Source organism: Cervus elaphus, chromosome 5 (genome assembly GCF_910594005.1).
Source record: "Cervus elaphus chromosome 5, mCerEla1.1, whole genome shotgun sequence".
In the NCBI taxonomy this organism is placed as follows: Eukaryota; Metazoa; Chordata; class Mammalia; order Artiodactyla; family Cervidae; genus Cervus; species Cervus elaphus.
Window position 1 is genome coordinate 123906535 of NC_057819.1, and position 20724 is coordinate 123927258.

The 20724-nt window shown below is 41.9% G+C and overlaps 1 protein-coding gene across 1 annotated transcript in view; it reads right to left on the bottom strand.

Annotated features, from left to right (window-relative positions):
* LOC122695420 (E3 ubiquitin-protein ligase RNF213-like) overlaps window positions 1-20724 on the bottom strand; it is a 112868-nt gene that overhangs the window by 10137 nt on the left and 82007 nt on the right. The window contains exons 40-55 of the mRNA XM_043905278.1: window positions 20353-20473; window positions 17541-17641; window positions 17249-17431; window positions 16021-16190; window positions 15825-15924; window positions 12403-12514; window positions 11595-11808; window positions 11159-11349; window positions 10220-10342; window positions 9318-9428; window positions 8103-8342; window positions 7693-7774; window positions 6830-6864; window positions 4947-5041; window positions 2717-2876; window positions 1219-1387 (exon numbers count right to left, since the gene is read on the bottom strand). Of these exons, the coding sequence (XP_043761213.1) occupies window positions 1219-1387; window positions 2717-2876; window positions 4947-5041; window positions 6830-6864; window positions 7693-7774; window positions 8103-8342; window positions 9318-9428; window positions 10220-10342; window positions 11159-11349; window positions 11595-11808; window positions 12403-12514; window positions 15825-15924; window positions 16021-16190; window positions 17249-17431; window positions 17541-17641; window positions 20353-20473 (2207 nt within the window). The remainder of the gene's footprint in view (window positions 1-1218; window positions 1388-2716; window positions 2877-4946; window positions 5042-6829; window positions 6865-7692; window positions 7775-8102; window positions 8343-9317; window positions 9429-10219; window positions 10343-11158; window positions 11350-11594; window positions 11809-12402; window positions 12515-15824; window positions 15925-16020; window positions 16191-17248; window positions 17432-17540; window positions 17642-20352; window positions 20474-20724) is intronic.

The following is a 20724-nucleotide window of genomic DNA, read 5'->3' on the forward strand; positions in this document are numbered from 1 at the left end:
CTAACCCATGTAATTATCATCTTAAAGCCATTCTGAAAAAAATTACTGAAAAGACAATACTTTAAATCAGAAGCCCAGGGGCAAAATAACAGTGACTAGTGGTACCACAGGTCTCAACTGCTGCCACCTGGGCTTGAAGACAGAGGCAGGACCCTGTGGGTGCATTTGATGCCATAGAAACTGTCAGCATGCTTCTAGAATTTGGTCACTTTGTCAGTGTGATACTTGCTGAGCTTACCTAGTGTGAAACCACTCCAGAATGAGAAACTTAAAATCAGATTTTGCTAAATGAAAAATATATATGGATGCTGAGTGAGCGAAAGTCGCTCAGTTTGTCCGACTCTTTGCGATACCATGGACTCTACAGTCCATGGAATTCTCCAGGCCAGACTACTGGAGTGGGCAGCCTTTCCCTTCTCCAGGGGATGTTCCCAACCCAGGGATTGAACCTAGGTCTCCTGCATTGCAGGCGGACTCTTTACCAGCTGAGCCACAAGGAAGCCCATATGGATGCTGGTTTCTGACAAAAAAAGCTCCTGAAGAGGGAATGGATTTTCTTGTCATGTCACAGATCTTTTTATTGCCATTGTTATTTTAAATAACATTGTCATTAGAGTGGTAATTTAAAAAGATTTTTGCAGATAACCTAAAAGAAAACAAAACTATTCTTCCACCACTCGGAGACAGCCCTCTCACTAACTTGTCTTACAGACCTTTTCTTTCTCTGTGGACTTTAACTTTAAAACTAGAAAATGAGCTTAATAGTTGTTAGCCTACTTTTACATGTGACAAATTGTGGATGCATATACATATTAAGTCAGTCCACGAATGAAGTATTGTTCTAGGAAAAGAAGATGCTCCCCCCGCCGCGGGAAACAAACCAAAACAGATATCCAACAGAAAGAGACCAAGTTCCAAGCGCTTGTCAAACATTAGTCTCTTTGATGTTTCTTTAATGCACGTTGCTTCTTTTGGATGCGGTATGTTCCCCATGCAGTGGCTGAACTACATCCAAGGCTGACTTTTGAAACTAACGCCTCCCAAATACACTCGCACCAGCAGAGGGTCAGTGGAAAGGCCAGGCAGGGGCTCCCCTCCCCCACTCTCTGGAAAGTGCAGGTCTTCCTGCTTGCCCCTCATCTCCTCTGGGGTCGAGGAGTGCCCTGCTCCCCCCGCTGGCTTAGCCCCAGGCCCCCGGCCCCGGGCCCGGCTCCTCACCGCGGCCCTGCTCTCGGAGAAGGCGGCGCAGGACAAGGTGCACCACGCTGGCGGCCTCGTCCGCGCTCCTCCCCAGCGTGTCCGTCAGCTGCTCCAGGTCTCTCTGGATGTGCTGCTGCAGAAACCCTTTTGGGTCCCATACCGGAGGTTTGATGATGTTCATCAAGTCCTGTGGGGGCAAGAGGACAAAATGTCAAGCAAGGTCTTGTTTGTGGAGGGGACGGCAAGTTCAGGAGAGGTCAGGAGGGGTGAAGAGCCAGTTCCGAGCCAGAGGACAGTCTCTAGGAGGGATGTCAGCGTGATTCAAACAGTAGAGGCGACAGAAAACCGAGGAGCAGAAATGAATGTGGTCTGAAAACGACTGCCTTCTATATTGTCAATGTGAAATAAAGAACTTTAAAAACCTAAACTTTTTGCTCTCATGGTTAATTAACTTAGATAAAATGCAACATGCTATTTCTTTCTTCCCCAGAGTCACAGCAAAGACACAGGTAAAATCACGGTGATTTCAGCCTCTCCATTCTCAGGTGTGGACCGGAGACACTTAGCTATTCAGAAAAAACTGACTTTATATCATCTGACAAGTAGTTCCCCTTACCACCATAGGCCACAGTGGGAAAAATTAGGATGTGTGAATTTTACATTATGTTCTGCATTAGGTAACAACGACTTACTCAAAATCCACAGGGGGTGGCTAGGTCTTTTAATTTTATTTTTTCAACTATTAAAAATGATTTATTAAAATTTTTCATGATTTATTAAAATTTAAAAGTCAATGTACAAATTACAAGAATGACAAAAATTGAGACTAAAATGGTATAAATAATACTAAATTTTTGATTTCAATTTTTATTTTAATTAAACCTTTTAAAATATTTTTATATAAATTTGTAATTCTAATGTTTGATATCCATCTAATTGTCAAAGAATTGGTATCAGGCTTCAATACGTTTCATCTAGACCTACATGCACAAAAGTAGGTTAATAAGATTTGTTTTATATTGTAAAGCATTCTTCATTTGTTACTACTGCCAATACAATTACTAATTCATGAGAACCCTGGGAACCACAAATTGGAACTTCAAAGAGGAGTAAGAAAATAGTTCCTTATTTCTACTGGGAAAGGATACTTAGTTATCAGAGAAGCAATATATTCATACTCTCTGAAAGGAAAGAGTAGACAAATTCATTGATCTGTCTATCCCCTTATCCAAGTACTTCTGCATTCAGATCTTCCCCACACTCCCTAAGTAGTTTCTGCTTCTGATGTCAGTAAGGGCACAACACACAAACCTCACAGCATGCAAACACAGGAAGCAGTCTTGTGTTCCAAGGGGCAAAATCAGAGAACTCCAGCGGAACAGGGTTAGCCACAATGAAACCAAGCAGGACCCTGCAGGGCCTTCCCAGGAACTGGGTAGGGTTTTTTAGATGAAAGGATTCACTATGAAAAACTACCATAGAAACCAGTACATGATTGGGCAGTACAGTGCACTACCTGGGGACTCTGGGTGGCTCCCAGAAGCATCGCCAAATGAGTGAGTAGCCGGATGAGAAGGAAGACCACGGGGGACATCTCTCGGTCAGATACCACGGCCACACCTCTGGGTGGTGGTCTTCCCAGCACATGGCCAGTTTGAGTTCTGTCCGTGGTGTCACTGGAAAGGACAAGAGGAGACAGGATGAAGGCTGAAGAAGACCATTTCTTCTGCCTCTAGGGGCACACTTCAGAGTCTTAGGACCTAGAGACCAGGTTCACGGTTTTGAAGAAAATGATGCTGAAATTTATTTATTCTATTAAGCCTAGACCACTTTTCTGAGGCTTCTTCTTTATAGACAGGCCCTTCTGGCTGACCAAAATTCCACAACAGTGTAAAGTGTTTGTGAGACTAGCCGGGGTGGGGGTGGGGGTGGGGGGGTGGGGAGGGGCAACATAATGGTAGGCGGTTTGAGGTACAAACTATTATGTATAAAATAAGCTACAAGGATATACTGTACAACACAGGCAATATAGCCAATATTTTATAACTATAAACGGAATATAGCCTTTAAAATCATGAATTACAATACCGTACACCTGTAATTTATATAGTATTGTACATCAACTTCAGTAAAAAAAATAAAATAAGCTTTTCTGAGAAGCAGCCCTGAGGTGACCTCTAACATTAGTTCAGCATTCACTTGACCCAGAAAACCCCACAAAATCATGCAAATCAAGATTCACTTTAAGAACATTGGTGAACCACCCCGACCGTTGAGGGGATGCGTATCTGAAAAGCCACCAAGTATCCGAGGACGTCACTTTACAGAAGCAGTGGGTGCCATCCCACTGTTACAGTGGGGGAGCTGGTTGGTGTGCAGAGGACAAACGGGCTGAAGGCAGGGTTGGTGGCCCAAAATCAGTGCTGAATTTTTACTGCACGTGCTCAAAAATGCAGAAAGTGATGCTGAACTGAAGGACTTAGATGTAGATTATCTTGCTTATTGAGCACAGCCAGGTGAACAAAACCCCCAAATGCGGCACAGGACTTACAGAGCTCAGGGTTGGATCAACCCCTCCATGAGCTCTCCCCGCCACTTTGAGATGATCCTTTCTGAAAAAGAACAGACTGTTCCTAAACCAGAAGAGGGGGTTGCACAGAAGAAAAAGATATCCCAGAAGAACCTGAAGAAACAAAAACTTAAGGTATGGGAATAAATGCTGCAAAAAATAAATGCAAATAATAATAGTGAAATAAAATCATTATCAAAACTGACTGTTTGTGCTATTCCTGGGGCCATATGTCAGGATGGCGGTCTGGACCTGCTTCTTGCCCTGAATCAGTGGGAGAGCGGCAGGCAGGCAAAGGACAGAGTCTGGAGTAGCTGACATTAACATGGAAATATATACACACTGGTCTCCTTCTCCCACATTAAAAACTAGGATCCAATCTCTGCAAAGGATTTGACATCACACCCAGATGACAGGTGCACTGTGATGGCTATGTTCAGTTGAAATGATACTGGAGATTCTAGGACATTCTAATAGTTTATGGAGATAACAGGTTAGAATATTTTAAACTGTAACAGCACCAAAATAGCTAGACTATAAGATCAATGTAGAGAGGTCACACCTCCTATTAAGGGAGCATTTACAACCATACTTGTCTAATGAGCAACTGTGGGATTATGAGATCAGACTTTTAGCTGGATTCTGAAGTATTTGATAAGATTGACTAGGTCTCCTCTATTTTTCTCAAAAGAAAAAAAAAGTAAGCTAAGACTTTGTAAGTGACAGATTTAAACTTCCCTCTGAATTTGGTCACCCTGTTTATGTCAAGCAATTTCTACAGGGGTTGTAACCAAGGTTCAACTGGAAGATATTTGAATCCTTTCGGGTGTATTTTGCTAAGTGAAACTTGTTAAATTTTTTTGTTAACTAAATTTTTTTCTTAAAATAAAAAGACTTTTTCACAAAAAAAAAAAGTAAAAAAAAAGTAAAAAAAAAAAAGTATTAATATTAATAAGTATTAAGGTATGGTCTGTTTTTGCATTAAAAGCCCAGTTAGCCAGTGACAGATCAAATGCCTCACTACCGAATGGCCACAGAGACCTTGGCATTGATATCCAACATGACCCAGATCCAAATGTACTATCGTAATTGATAATATATTTAGTATTGATTTATCAGCTGGAATAGAAACAGTCGCAAAGTACATTATTTAGAAAGGAAATAGAAAATTACATACTTGATAACATGAAACCCCGCCTTCGGAATGTGATTAATCCCTCCAATTGGAGCATGACAGTCAATACAAAAGCTCTGTTCCATCGGCCTGCCACACTAGGAGAAACACAAATGTGCCCCCAGATCAGTTTGGACAAATCCCGAAGTATGAGCACATACTTACCACAGAAGGTACTAGATGCCACTAGGACTGCTTCCTTCAGTGTATGCATACGTCAGGTGGGGCTGCAGGAGCCCTGGGAGACAGGGCAGGCACTCCATGGCAACTGTGCTGTGTGTGTGTGTTAGTCGCTCTGTCGTGTCCATCTCTTTGAGACCCCATGGACTATACCCACCGGGCTCCTCTGTCCAGGGGACTCTCCAGGCAAGAATACTGAAGTGGGTTGCCATTTCCTTCTTCAGCCAACTATGTTGTGTGTGGGCAAATATAGACTTTTTTAAAAATAGAGGCTATTAAGTTTTATTCCCAGTCACTTTATAGATAAATATATAAAACTCAATCTTTTATTTTCACATTCATCACTGTTTTCCATTCATTCTCCTATGAGTTTAATGCTTCATTATCTAACACCAGGAATACTACAGAGCTTCCAAACTGATTTCCTTAAATGGCATTTCCTTAATAGCATTCCTTAAAGCCATTTAGAATTTTTTATTTTTAAACAATGTCACCATATGATTTACTACTTCCAAAGGTTCATTTTTCAAAATCAGATTGTGTGCTACTATAAATACACTAATAGTCTATAACAAACCAAACCAGTTTCAGATTCCTGGACCACAGAATTTCACTACTGGGAGCAGTCTTAGAAAGAATCTATTTTAATCCCATTTCATGGACAATGAAGTGAGAAGCTCAGAAATATACGGTGCGAAGCATGTCTCAGGTTTATCCTCCATGCTGCTTATTTACTGTATTAAATAACATTTGTCTCTTTCAATTCAATAGCCTGTTCTGAGCAGGTAGAGATGACACTATGAATGGCCCTGGCTAGATGCTTTGGGATTCAGAGATGAACAACACAGGCATCATCCCCTCACAGGCTTACAAGGCGTGCATCTCCTTTTCCTATCCTTCGGTGTCTAGACCCTATCTTTGCTGGGCAAGTAATCCAGCCTACAGTCAAGTCAACACCTTGTCATCACATAAAGACCTGAGTCACTGACTCCGTACTGCAGTGGCCAGGGAGGACTGCCAGCATGGTTCCAGCCCTGCAGTTTTGTCTTGCAGGGGACCTTGAGCAACATCTGGAGGCAGTTTTATCTGTCACACTGTGCAAGACAGGATACTACTGCCATCTGGTGAGTTGAGGCCAGGAATGCTTGTAAACCTGCAAGAATGCCCAGGCCAGCCCCACAATAAGGCCTTATGTCCACAGGGCTGAGGTCAAGAAACCCAGGCTGGAAAACCTTCATACCATTTGGAGGTTTAGTCAGAATACCTAGTGAAAGTGAAAGTCACTCAGCCATGTCTGACTCTTTGCAACCCCATGGACTGCACCAGAATACTGCAGTGGGTAGCCCTTCCCTTCTCCGGGGGATGTTTCCAACCCAGGGATCAAAGCCAGGTCTCCTGCATTGCAGGCAGATTCTTCACCAGCTGAGCCACAGGGAAGCCCAAGAATACTGGAGAGGGTAGCCTATCCCTTCTCCAGTGGAGCTTCTCGACCCAGGAAATGAACTGGGGTCTCCTGCATTGCAGGTGGATTCTTTACCAACTGAGCTGAGGGAAGCCCCATAGAACAGCTGTCAAAACGAGTCTGTGTTCTCCCCAAAGGTCCAGTCTCTCATTATCCTCCTCCCTCATGGGCCCCCTCCTCGGACCTGGAGGAGGAACACACATTCTGAACCCCCACAAACCCTATCCCAAATACCAAGACTCACCTCTCCTACAGCGCACATGTGACCATTGGGACATCCTGTTGAAAGAACAGGACACATGTTGGCTGGTGAGGCTTTGCCTAATGACCCACCATTAAACAGGAAACCTAACTCCCTGCTTTCTGGTCTAACCAAATAATGACGTGGACTTGATGTCCTGAGCATGTTACCAGAAATCTTAAACTCTGCTGGTTTACTAATAGATGTTTGACACATACCAGGAGCTCAACTTGTATCAGTGAAAAATAGTGTCTGCGTTTAATTTCACAAAGCAGAGAGAAACCAGATTACAGGCTCATACCAGGGGTTATTTTTGGAGGCAAAATGGATAGTATTTTATACCCTCCTATTTATTCTCTTTGACTTTTTTTTTTTCTTTTTGCTGTGAGCAGATTTAATAACAACTTTTAAAACTACTTTTAAAAGATTATCTACTCAAGACAATGGCAAAATTTACATCAGGTCATGGGTTATATTATTTCCTCCCTCAGTCCTATATTTCTAAAAGAACTATCTTTGGATCAAAACCTTGGTTGTATTGTGAGCTAGCCCTAGACTGAGCTTCTGATGTGGTTCCCAGTGCCCCCTTCTCCCCCAAAGGGCATATTCCAGGAAACAGAAGTGCATCTGAGAGGACCCTTTCCTTGGGACTACGAAAAAGAATGATGTGCATCATCCACAGCCAGCAGGTACCAATTCCCGCAAACTGTTCATGTTCTGCACAGGCACCCATGGCAGGAGGAGGCAGGCACCTTGGACCCTTCAGGCACAAACCCATGTACCCCAATTCTATACCAATGTTTCCTGTAGTTTTAGGTTGCTATTCAGAGCTCAGGAGTGGGATTCCACCACAGGCCAGCACTTACTGTACCAGAGGACTCCTTCCAGACCCTTCCAATTCCTAGCTTGAGCCAGCAAGTCTTCAGGCATCGTTGGAAGAAAGGCATCCTGAAAAGCCAAAAAAGCAGAGCTGGCTTTAGCTTAGTGAACACATCGATTCACTGTCGTTGCTCAGCAAGAGGCCTTGAGTAAGAACGTGACCTTGGTTTTCTTTCTTCTCGACCCCAAAAGCTCTCTATGAAGAACACAGAACAGCTCTCTGTGAAATGACAAAGGGCAAGGCAAGTTTTTCACCATGACTGTGGACTAAAGCATCAAGTGAGAAAGAGGATGATGGCAAACCTACAAGATAAACAGGTTCAACGGTTTCTGAGGTACCAGCTGGGTCTCTAATGTTTTTCCTGTGAATGCAGAAGAAATCATATCCCAGTCTTACCACCATGAGGTGTGGGAAGAAGGCCAAATTCTTCAGGGGTCCTAAGACTTGGCTTTGTCCACAGAGAAGGACGGTTGCAGCATGAACAGCCATTTCTATTACTGGCCCTTCCAGGTTGCTGACCCCAGGACCTGTCCTCAGCAGGGGTAGTTCATTGTTCACAAGGGATATTGCAAAAGGTCTGATATCAGGAGACAAGGTCTTGCTTTTCTCAATGAATTTCTCCATAGCCTCACATTGCTGACAGGAAAGAAATTAAAATACATCAAATAAAAATATTATATGAAAAAAAAATATTATATGAACAGCAGAAGAAAAACCAAAGGTTTTCTCTTATGTTAGTCATGCCTTCTGATCCCAAGAACTTATCAAATATCTCCTTAAGAGGAATTCTCTGGTGGTCCAGTATTAGGACTGCCACTTCCACTGCCGAGGACCCGAGGGCCAATCCCTAGTTGGGGAACTGAGATCCCTCAAGACACAGGGTGCAGCCATAAATAAATAAATAAACAAATAAAGTTAGTTGCATTAAAAGACTTTTAAATCAAGGTTAGAATGGCTAAATGATTACTTCCTGAAGGGGAATTATCCAGAGAAATCTCCTCTACAAACACAGAAACCACATATGCAAGCACTAGTTTTGATCATTCTGTTTTGGAAAACATTATTGTATGTCCTTTTTTAAGACAACTTTATTTTTATTTATTTATTTATTTTAAATTTATCTGGCTTCAATGGGTTTTAGTTGTGGCATGTGGGATCTAGTTCCCTGACCAGGGATTGAACCCAGGCCCCCTGCATTGGGAGTGCAGAGTCTTAGCCACTAGATCACCAGGGAAGCTCATAAATTATTGTTTTGACTTTAGTTTTAACTGTTACTCTAAAAGCTTTGGGTGAAACAGAAAGTAGTTCCTCTTCATAAGAATGCTGAAAACCTCCATCCAAGATTTTTTAAAATTATGGGCATTATTGGTGTTCATGACTTTCTTTTTAAATAAATATTTATTTATTTATTTGGTTGCATCCAGTCTTAGTTGTGATATGTGGGATCTATTTCCCTCACCAGAGATTAAACCTGGGCCCCCTGCATCATGAGCACGGAATCTTAGCCAGTGGACCACCAGGGCAGTCCCGGTGTTTGTGAATTTTACCTTTATTCAAAAAGTCCCTTCAAATCGTGAGACTATGAACACAGCCCTGGAGGCTGATACTCACCTGTGGCTTAGGATGGAGGTCTGCATTGTCTGATCTGTACAAAGTGGTGACCTCTCTAAAAAGTGCTAACAGTAGGTAGACAGCCTTCTGAGTTGCGGAGCTCCTACAGTCCTGAAAAAGCAAGGGCATCAAGTGAGACTTTTAAAAGTTATACAGATATAGCTCAGGGCCAGAATCTCATGTGATCTGTATGTGAATAAAGAATGAGATCAGTACTAAAGCCTTGGAGAGGATGAGGGAGCCTTTCTTAATACCATAGGCACCTGGAACCCTGCACCTTAGGACCATCTTCCAGAAAACAGCTCTTCAAAAACATTCTCATATTAAATGTAATGTATATTTATTAAACAGCTTAGAGCAGAAGTAACAGGGATCACTATCTTTTCTCTTTCTGACTACACCCCTGGTCCCTTTAGGGAACTTTTGCTGAACTAAGATATTTATTTCCTCTTTTTCCAGCAAAGCGCCAAGGTAAATAAGGACTCGGAAAGAAAATAAGAATGTAACAATTTAAAGATTGTATTTTTAAAAGCCTGCATCTATTAAAATAAACACGTGCATGTGTCTCTATGGGAACTATGAGGTTTTGCTTCCCATGTCATCGTATCTCAGAGCAGAGGAATCCTGGAGGAAGCGGCTTTTCAGCAGGGTCTCAAAGAAAATAATGGACCTAAATAAATCAGAAAGGAGCTGCTGGTGTCCTCTCACAAACCCAGCAACCCAAATCAACCATTGCCACTCCCCTGTTTGCCAGGTGAGCTCACGAGGCCATGGACACAGGACTTCCAAGGCAGCATGTCACCCTGTGGGGTGTCTCCCATTGCATCATTTGATCCTAACAAGACAAGACTTAGGCTGTGAGGGGCCACTGTGTACACAGAGCAGCCGCCAGCCTGGCCTACCTCCAGAGCTGTCTCAACAGCCAGGGGCTTGGATTCCAGAACGGCTTTTCCCACTGCATCTCGGACAGCCTTGTAGTCGTTCCCATGCACCAGATACCGATCCATCTGGCCTGGATGATCCCTCTGCAACCCCAAGAACACAGGGGTTAACCACGGTGGGTACAGTTTGGGAAATATTGAGCAAAGAACCTTCTTGATAGGGAAAGGAACCAGGCAATCACTGAAGGTTTAAGGGCAGTTGAACCAGGTTTCCAGGGTAGACTGAGGCATGACAGCTCACTGCTGTTTGGGAAGCACCTCCTCCTCACTGGATGAAGAGTGGGCGGAAATCTAGGGGAGGTGATACTGTAGCTGCTTGCCATATGAACTCAGAGTAGAGCACCAAAGACTTACGAGTCAGGCCTAAGTTCCAGGTGGGAGGAAAAATAAGCAGGATTTTTAGTGCCATTTTTCTAACCTCAGGACAGTGAAAATTCATTCATTTCTGGGCTCTAGGAAAGGACAACTTAGTAGTCCTGGAGCCAAAATGACTGCAACTCTGTCATCCTTAGTCCTTCCCTGTCTTCCCTGCTGAAGATAAAAAGGGCTTATTTTACAGGATGAATGACTTTTAATTTGCTGAAGGCCGAAGCCACAGAATCATTCTTGTGCTTTTCCTGCGTTGAATACCATCAGAAGTGATGCCTACATATGCTTTGCAGGTAGATGACAAACCAGAAACAAACACAGACACACCTTTCCCCTAGGCAGATAACTGTGATCACAAGCTGGGTCAACTGAAATCCAGACAGAGGACCAGACCAGACCAGATGCAAGCATTTTCCCGGATGGATGTGGGAGAAAGTCAGGGAGGGATGGAGGAGTAGCAGCCCTCCTCCTGGGGTGGGGTCGGACAGGGGAGCTGAGACAGCACTGGGGCTGCCAGACTGCCCTTCTCACCTGCTGTGCGATGACTTCCTTAGGAAACACCCAGTGGGCCGGATGGCCCTCTTTGGAGAGGCTCTGCACAAACGCCATCCCCTGCTGGCTGGTGAGCTTCCTCACCAGGTACACTCGGTACCAGTCATTCTGGACCCGGGCACAGAAGCGCTTCACCTGCTGCAGGTAGTGATGCTTCTCCTCCGCCATCTCTGCAGAGCCAATGAGAAAGGCCAAGTGATGGCTGAGGGTACTTGTCAGTTAACTCTCTGCAACAGAGGCTAGTAAAAGCTCTGCACCTACCCTTCGGGAATTCACACTGAGAGAACTAATCTAGAAGAAAAGGGATATGGTACAGACCAGTATTATCCTGAGAACCAGCTTCCCACACTTCCTGAATTTCTAAATCATGGGGGCTCCCAGCCTGTGGTCAAGAAAGGTTGGGAAGAAGACCTGCCTGAGCCATCCTGAAGCTCGGCGAGGATCTCAGATGCCTTGTCAAGACAGAGGCGGATGCGGGCCATCTTCTGTAGGTGCTCCACTGAGGCCTCACCAGCAGGCCATCGGCTGTATCCCACTGGCTGGTATGTCGTAAGGAAATGGCCTTCCTCTCGCAGGTATTTCAATTCATCCCTTATGAAGAAAGCATTATTCTTCTCATGTATTGAATCCTAGGGAACATAGAACCAGAAAGAAAGGACATTATTGTTTTTTATTTACAAGACCCCATCTTTGAAATTTCACCAGTGTGGTCATGGACAGTGTAATAAGGATAAAGAACAGTGTTGTAGCTTTGAGTGGATATTTTGTGAATCATGAAAAACTAACACCTCTTTTTATTTTTATTTTAGGGAACAGAAGGAGGGAAAAAAATAAAAGGTATAATGAAAAAAAATTTTTTAACCTAATCTAACTTTTCATATGCATTGTAAGATTTTTGGAAGAAACACAAATACAAAGAGAATAAAAATTAGAAGTATTCACAACCTCAGCACCCGCAGAGAGGCATCATCAACTTTGGTGGCATATTCTTCAATGCCTTTTTCCCCCTCATGCACATGTACATAATGCCAACATATGCAATTTCTGAGGACAGAAGTAATAATGTTTCTGAAACATTTTTCCCCCTAAATGGAGTACAGCATCCGTTAATGTCACCACATAAATTATATTCTGTAAATTTTCAGAAAAACACTATTCCATTGCATAAACCATGTGGTTCTGAGAGCCTGCAAAAGAAATGTAGTGAGTGATAGTCAGCTTACCTCCAGGCAGTTGCTAAAGAGCATGTACAGTTCGGTTTTATCTTCAGCCAGGAATGGTTTCTTTTCTAACTCGGACAAATAAGTCTGAATATACTCTTTCACATCACAGAAGCTAGGGAAGGAGAAATATTATATACACCTAGTTAGCTAAGGTCTGGAAACCCATTTTGTCAAAGCAAAGGTTTGAAGTATTTATTTGCCTATTATTCATTTCCTGCTTCCTGTATACTTATATATATACATACATACGTAGCTGGGAAGATCCCCTGGAGAACAGAATGGCAACTCACTCCAGGATTCTTGCCTGGAGAATTCCACGCACAGAGGAGCCATGGGGTCACAAAGTGTCAGACACTACTGAGCAACTAACACTTCCACTTTCTCACATACATAGATGTGTTTATATAGTTTATAACATGATTTTATGAAGAATATTTTAGCACCAACTTGGAGGAATATAAAATTCCATATTTTAGATGGGCTTCCCAGGTGGTTCAGTGGTAAAGAACCTGCCTGCTAATGCAGGAGACTCGGGTTTGATCCCTGGGTCAGGAAGATCCCCTGGAGGAAGAAATGGCAACCCACTCCAGTATTTTTGCCTGGAGAATCCCATGGACAGAGGAGCCTGGCAGGCTATAGTCCATGGGGTTGCTAAAGAGTCAGACATGACTTAGTGACTATATAATAACAATTTTATATCAGCTGTTCTCAAACTTCTGGCTCCAGGACTCCTTCACAGACTTAAAAATAATGAGAACCACAAAGAGCTTTTGCTTCTATTGGTTATATCTTCTGATATTTACCATAATAGAAATTAAAACTAAGAAAAATTGAAAATATGTATCAATATTCATCATTTAAAATAACCGTACTAAACTCATCACATATTAACATAAATAATATTTAAAAAAATCTTTTCCAAGACAAAATTTCATTAGTTAGAAGGGCATTGTTTTTCAATCCTAGAAATCTTTTTAATGCCTGACTTAACAGAAGTTCACTGGATTCTCAAATCTGCTTCTGCTTCTAGTTGGTTGCACTATATTATATGAGCAAAATCTGGTCTCATACATTCTGTAGTTGGAAAAGGGAGAAATATTTTAGTAGTCTTTTCAGGTAAATATGGATACTGTCTTTTGATGCTGCACCAAAAATGATAGACAATAATTTCTAAAGGTTAGTTTCAATGTGCAATCTGAAACCTTATCAATGTACTTTTCATAGTTATTTACATTAAAATCAAATGATCTGCCTTGCAATCAGATAGATTGCTTTTTGATCAATGCACAATTCTGACATCAAGAACCAGTTACTTCATAAATACTGGTTTGCTGAGCTGTGCAAATTTTGCAAACATTGACACATTTTTATTGTATATTTTACAAAACCTCACATTCATTAATATGTTATCAAAAAGCTTGTATTAGAAAGCTGACAAGCTCACAGTGGAGGATACAAGTTTTCCAACATTTTATTTTATTGTTTTTTAATTTAGCCATGCTGAGACTAGAAGGATCTTAATTACCTGACAGGGATTGAACCTGGATCTTCGGCAATGAAAGCGTGCAGTCCTAACCACTGGATTGCCAGGGAATTCCTCCAAACCTTTAAATATCTGCTTATAAGCTTGAATTTTATAATTAGCAACAAAACTCTCAGTTTGTGATAGGCTCACCTCACTTTTTTTCAGGAAAACGCCTGTCACCTAACTGCCCAGTTTTCAGTGTCATTTGTCAGCCATTCTTTCAAGTACAAGTGGTATTTCACAAAAAAAGCAGCCAGATCAGGACGTAACTCAAAAACTGCAGGAGTAGTTTTCCTTGAGACAGCCTTGTACCTTGGTGTGCTGCTGGAGGCTTTGGGTGTATCTCTCATTATAATACAACATTATCAGTCATATCCTTAAGAGTGGGGATTTAGTAGAATTAATAATTTTTATAGCGTCATCAAGGACATTATGTGAAACTGGCATTTTAAAAAATTACATGTGCACGGTGGTGACAGAAATAATGGCTACTACCAGGGTCTTTCTCATGCTAAGATGCTAGCAGCTTTATCTTTCATCACTTTAGTAACATCAGTGCAAACAAGTTGAAAAAGTCAGATGCCATCTTAGTGTTATTTGCAGTCTGGTCAACACTGTCCCATGCATGGGTCTGCCCAGACAGCAGGTGCCTACATTTCCATAAAGTATGTAAGTCCAGTCTGATTCATTCTTAACACACAAAAGTACACGAAACACAAAGAGCAATGACAGAAGCAAGTATTTTTCAACCCAGGGAATAACCATTCATATTTTTACACCGTGTTTATGTCTCAAGTTTTTATTTCAAAATCAGTTCTGTAAAGTTTACTCTAAATATTCCAGAACAAAGCATTTACCTTTGAGTTTAGTTTATACTCATAATAATGTGTCTACACTTTATGTCAAGAGATATACATGTCAATGACACTTTTCCCTTTCTCTAAGCAAGGAGATTCACATGAATACAGATTTCACACATTTACCAAAATTAATGAAAATCACAGAATAGCAAGAGGCCCTTTTCATATCTCAAGGCAACTGTGTCTATATATGCCTTAAGAGCCATTTTCAGGTATAGTAAGAAATGTATTTTAAGAGTATTGCATTTGAAAATCCTGTTTGAAAAGGCTATTTCATAAATAATGGGGGGGGGAGGCACCAAAATAAAATACAAGACTGCAGTGGATCCCTGTTTTAAACATAAATCTAATCTCTATCTTAAGTCACATTTCGGACATTTAAGTTGGAAGTAGTTGTGTCTGTTGGAACTTTCCCTATAGCATCTTGATTTTGCCATCACCTCAAGGTGAACTCTCTCAAGGTAGGACACAGGTTGAGAAACAGAGTATACTCCAAAAGACATCTTCTGAATACAGATCACCTTTCTAAGAATTTTTAAAAATAGCATAATTCGACAAGCCCATTGAGCTGAGGCGCCATATGGGCTTCCCTGTTCATTTATAGAATTGGAGAAACTTAAGAGCAGCAAAACTTAGACAACATCAAGTGCAAGGAGGTTGAGTGTAGATTCTGTTATGGTCCAAGAAACCACAAAACTTTGTAGCTGTGGAACTGAGATGAGAACTGCAGATTCCTGACTCCCGACTTCCTGCACCCACACGTCTCACAGCACTCTGTGCCCTTCCCCCAAATCTGTCTTCTTCTTCCTAAACACGTGCTTGTGGCCATACTGAACTCATGGCCAGCATGTAATATGCCAAGGATACAACCCATGCAGATAAAGGAACCAGGGCGTCTCTTGCTAAAGAAGCTTTCCCAGATACTGAGCTAGCTACCAGTTCTGTAAAGAATGCTTTGCGGCAAAGAAAAAGCCATGAGGAGAGAAAAAAAAGAAGTCAAAGTGTTTCAGAGGCAACTCCATGTTCATGGTGCTCACCTGTATTTTAAAAGCAGTTTCAATACCACTGAGCGGATCACGGGGGTCTTATCCACGACATCATCAAAAGGAGAAAGAGACTTTGTGTGTTCACGGCATCCTATAACCAGGAGAAAGGCAGATCATTGTTCACATCAGACATAAAAAGTGAGATGAAGAACTGAATTTTTAACTCTATTGGAAGACAGCCACTCACGTTGGGGAGCCTCTCGAAGGAGCTCCTTCTCTACAAAGAGTAAGGATAGCAGGTCTTTGACCACTTCCTTCTGAGGTGGAGAATTGTCTTTGAAGCACATGGTAGAAACCAGGTCCACGAAGAAACTATTGCACATCTGCCGGAAGCGGGCATGTTTCTCAATGGCCTCCCTTGGGAATGGTTAAAAACCACAGTTAAAAGTCTTATAAACTGTGTTCCAGAATCCCTCCCTACAGAGTGCTTTGGGATTTGGATAGCTTTTTTTTTTTTTAATTAAAAGATGCAAGTATCTCCATATATTGATTAGAATCAGTCTCCAAAGACAGACAGTACATACATTTGGCTCTTTTGAGAAAGACCTTGATCATTTGGACCATCTAGTAACAGCCTTTATATCCCAAGAGTTTCTCAAAGCTCCCATCCACTGGACTTGTCTTGTGCCCCACTTTTAGAAGGCATCAGAAGGGAAGAAAACCACTGCTTGGGCTATTTTAGTCAGTGCCCTGAAGGCACTTAGCCAGACAAGAGTTAGCTTTATCCTCAAATCATAGAACATGGATGGCATTTACACATCAAGAGGATAAGCCAGTTGCATCTAAATTCTTTGGGTACTTGTGATGGCTTTACTTAGTTTACAACTTCCTGGGTTTTTTCCTCTAATTTTTCAATCTCCCTCTTCTGTACACATGCATGTCTTGGGGAAAGGATAATTTTCAGACACTAGGTGTTTATAAAGGTACATAAATAATTAGTTGTCTTTGTTAGGACACTTTGCTTTGAGGCTTTCTAAGGTCAATAGTATATTTTAAAAATAATTTTGTTTATTGTTGGCAGTGCTGGGCATTGCTGTGCAGGCTTTTCCTCTAGTTGGGGTAAGCAGGGGCTACTCTCTAGTTGCACTGCTCAGGCTTCTCATTATGGTAGCTTCTCTAGTTGCGGAGCACAGGCTCTAGGGTGCCTGGGCTTCAGTAGTTGCGGTACATGGGCTCCATAGTCGGGGCTCACAGGCTCTAGAGCACAGGCTCAATAACTGTGGTGCACAGGCTTATTTGCTCCGCCACATGTGGGATCTTCTTGGATCAGGGACCGAACCCACGTCTCTAGCATTGGCAGGTGGATTCTTTACCACTGAGCCACCAGGGAAGCCCAATATTATATTTTTGAATACTGTTATTTGCAAAAAAGGGAGAAAAAGGTGGAAGCTTTCTCAAGAGAAAGGCTGTTTTACCCGTGCTCCTGGGACACAGTTGCAGAGTATCTGTCTGGTAGGTCGGTTAAACACAAGGGGCACCCCATGTGCCCTTGGGTGAGGTTAACGTCAATGCAGCGCAGACAGAACACATGGTCACAGGGCAGGCAGACAGGATCCTGTGCGTCTCCCAGGCAGATGGGGCACGGCTGAACCCCAAACCTAGAAGCCAAGAAGGTGGTCAGCTCTAAAGCAGGGAAGTGGGACATGAGAAGCAAAAAAAGAACCTTCCGAATTCTCAACCTTGCGGATCCCTAACCCAAAATCTCACCTGGTCAAACTCTCGCTGACCTGGTCCTTACATTTACGAAGAGTAGTCATCACCGCCATGAAAGGCCTATGGGTCTTCATGTCAGAGTCCTCCAGTAGGCACTGAAGGAGAAAGGCGTTGGCAGGAGGGCGGTGGGGCAGAGAGGGAGAGCAGAGGTCAGCCAGGCCAGAAAACATGGCGTGCCCTCTGCCACTGGCGGAGCCAGACAGTTACGGCTCTGCTGTCTGCAGTGCAAGGCTTTTTAAAATTTTGTTTAGCAATTTCTTTAACTTTGAATGTCCTATGGGACTATGCTGTTTTGGAGAGAAGACCAATATTCTCAGCTTTAGATTTTTCCTTTCTTCCACTTTTTTTTTTTAAGGTCTACCCCCTCTTTCTATTATATTTCAAACTATAAATGATAATATAGTGACTATCTGTGTATCCACCAAGCTTTAAGTAATCTTGGCATTTGTTTGAATATTTGCTTTATCAGTTTCTGAATAACCAAATGCTACATGTATAGTTTTGACTTCAAGTATATCCCTTTCTACTCCCAGGCCCTGGGAACCATATTCCTGAATTCCCACTTCTACTAGATTTGCACGCATGCATGCATGCATGCAACTCTGTTTTAGGGACATCACACTATACCTAAGCTTGGCAACTTCCAATTTTCATTGATAAACGTAGGTTCAGATCATTCATGTTTACTACTGCATGGTACTTCGTGACAAAGACACTGGTCACCTATTTTCCTGTTAATGAACAGTTAGGATGTTCCCAATTTCTTGCAATTACAAGCATTTCTGTACCCAACATTCTTCCATGTGTTGGAGTGGAAACAGGAAAATTCCCTATATATATATATGTATATATACACACACATATATTTAGAGTATATATTTAGAGGTGTATATATATATATACTTAGTATATATTTATATATATATTTAGAAGTATATTTTTAGTATATATTTATATACTAAAATTATATATTTTATATATATTTAGAAGTAGAGTATATATTTAGGAGTATATATTTAGAAGTAGAAACACTGTTTCTTAGGAAAGACATATCTTTAATGACATAAGATAGTGAGTTTAATTGGTATGCTTAGGGAATTTTCTGGTTAGATATGATGCTTGTTATAGGTGTTTTTAAACACAATATAGATATTATGTATACCCATGACATTATCTGCTCAAGGAAATTTCCTTTCTATTCCTAATTCAGCAAGAGTTTCTTTTTACCAAATTATATATTTTATGAAAAGCTTTTTTTGTATCTTTTGAAATAATCATTTGCAGTGTATTGTTTGATTTGTTATGTAACTGATGACATTTATAGGTTTTTTAACTTTGAGCTATCCTTGAATTCCAGGACTAATCTTACTTGGAAATTATGAGTTTTTAATACCCTGCTAAATTTGATCTGTTAAATAAAATATTCAAAAGTGGCCAAAGGACTTGAATAGACATTTTCCAAAGAAGTATACAAACGGGCAATAGGCACAGGAAAAAATACTAACATCGCTAGTCACTAGGGAAATACAAATCAAACCACACTGAGTTGGTGCTCTGTGATGACCTAGACGGGTGGGATGAGGGGAGGGGAGCCTCAACAGGGATACATGTATACATATAGCTGATTCATGTTGCTGTATGCAGAAACTAACAAGATTGTAAAGCAATTATACTCCAATTAAAAAAACCCAACACCACAGTGAGATACCACTGCATACCCATTGGGAGGGTTGTTATGTTTAAAATGGAAAATAACAAGTACTAGTAGGGATGTGGAGAAATTGGGGCCCTGGGTCATTGCTGGTGGGAATGTAAAATGGTGTGGCAGTTGTGGGAAACAGTATGGTGAGTCCTCAAAATGCCAAACATGGAATTACCATGTGACCCAGCAATTCTACTCTTAAGTACACACCCAAAAGAATTAAAGTAGTGACTCAAATAGATACTTCTATACCCAGGTTCATAGTGGCATTATTTACAATCACCAAAAGGTGGAAACAACCCAAGTGTCCATCAACAGATAGCTGGATAAACAGAATGTGCTCTATCCATACAGTGGAATCTTACTCAGCCTTAAAGAGGAAGGCAATTCTGACACCTGCTACAATGTGGACAAACCTTGAGAACATGAAATATGCTAGTTAAAAAAGGACATGTCAAAGGCTACACAGCAAAGCTGCTGGCAGTGCTTGTGTGAGGTTCCCAGTAGGCAGAGGCTGTTTTCCCTGTTTCCAGAGGCAGTGGCCCTGAGAGGCCATTGATGCTGAAAGGACGGTCACTTTTTCTGCAGGGTATTATCCTGTGTGGCACCAACTTTATAAAGGGTGTTGAGGGGCAGAGACATGGGCCTTCCTGTGCCCTTGGTCCCACCAACAGCACTGTGTTTGGAAGTCCACAAGTCCAGTGGCATTCCCTTACACTGCCGTCTTCCTGATCATGGTAGTGGCAAGCTGCTCCCGCTGTGGACCAGGCTGCTGGTCTTTCTAGGGCCACTGGAGGCCTGGTTGGAGCCTACCCTTCAGTCCTCCCAAGCAGATTTGCTGCACTGATAGTTCCTTTTCCTGCAAGAAACCCTAAATGACATACCTTGACTTACCACTCAGGAGAGGGTAAAAATTAAACCATTAAATGCCACAAATAGAGCAGCTTATGTGATGAAATCACTTTCCTTACTACAACCAGATAAAACTGTCAGAGCAGAAAGGGAATATACCACCTCGCTGACAGAGGTTGGGTCAAGCTTTAGTTGTGCTTCGTCTTACAAAGAGGTGGACCTCTGCCTGCTAGGCCGAACCTTTGCGCTCACCTTATTCAGCAAGGAGACATAGCCGGTCACCAGCTTGAGCAGCTCAGGAATCTGACTCTCCGTCTCCAGCAGCACGTGCTCCACGAAGAGCGAGATGGAGAAAATGCGATTCCAGTGGGTTCTGTCAAGAGAGGGGTTCCCTCACTCAGCTCTGACACAAAGCATCTGAGACAGAAGGCAGAGGCGCAGGGAGGTGGTTTCAAGGCACAGGAGTTGAAAGTTAAGAAAAGGAGCAGATCTTAAAGTATTGAAATTAGAGAGAGACTGTTCTCTTATCACTGTGGAATTATGTTAGAAATCCATATCAAAAGATATTTGAAAATAACCCACATATTTTCAAGTGCAATGTGACATTTATTAACAGAGATCTTT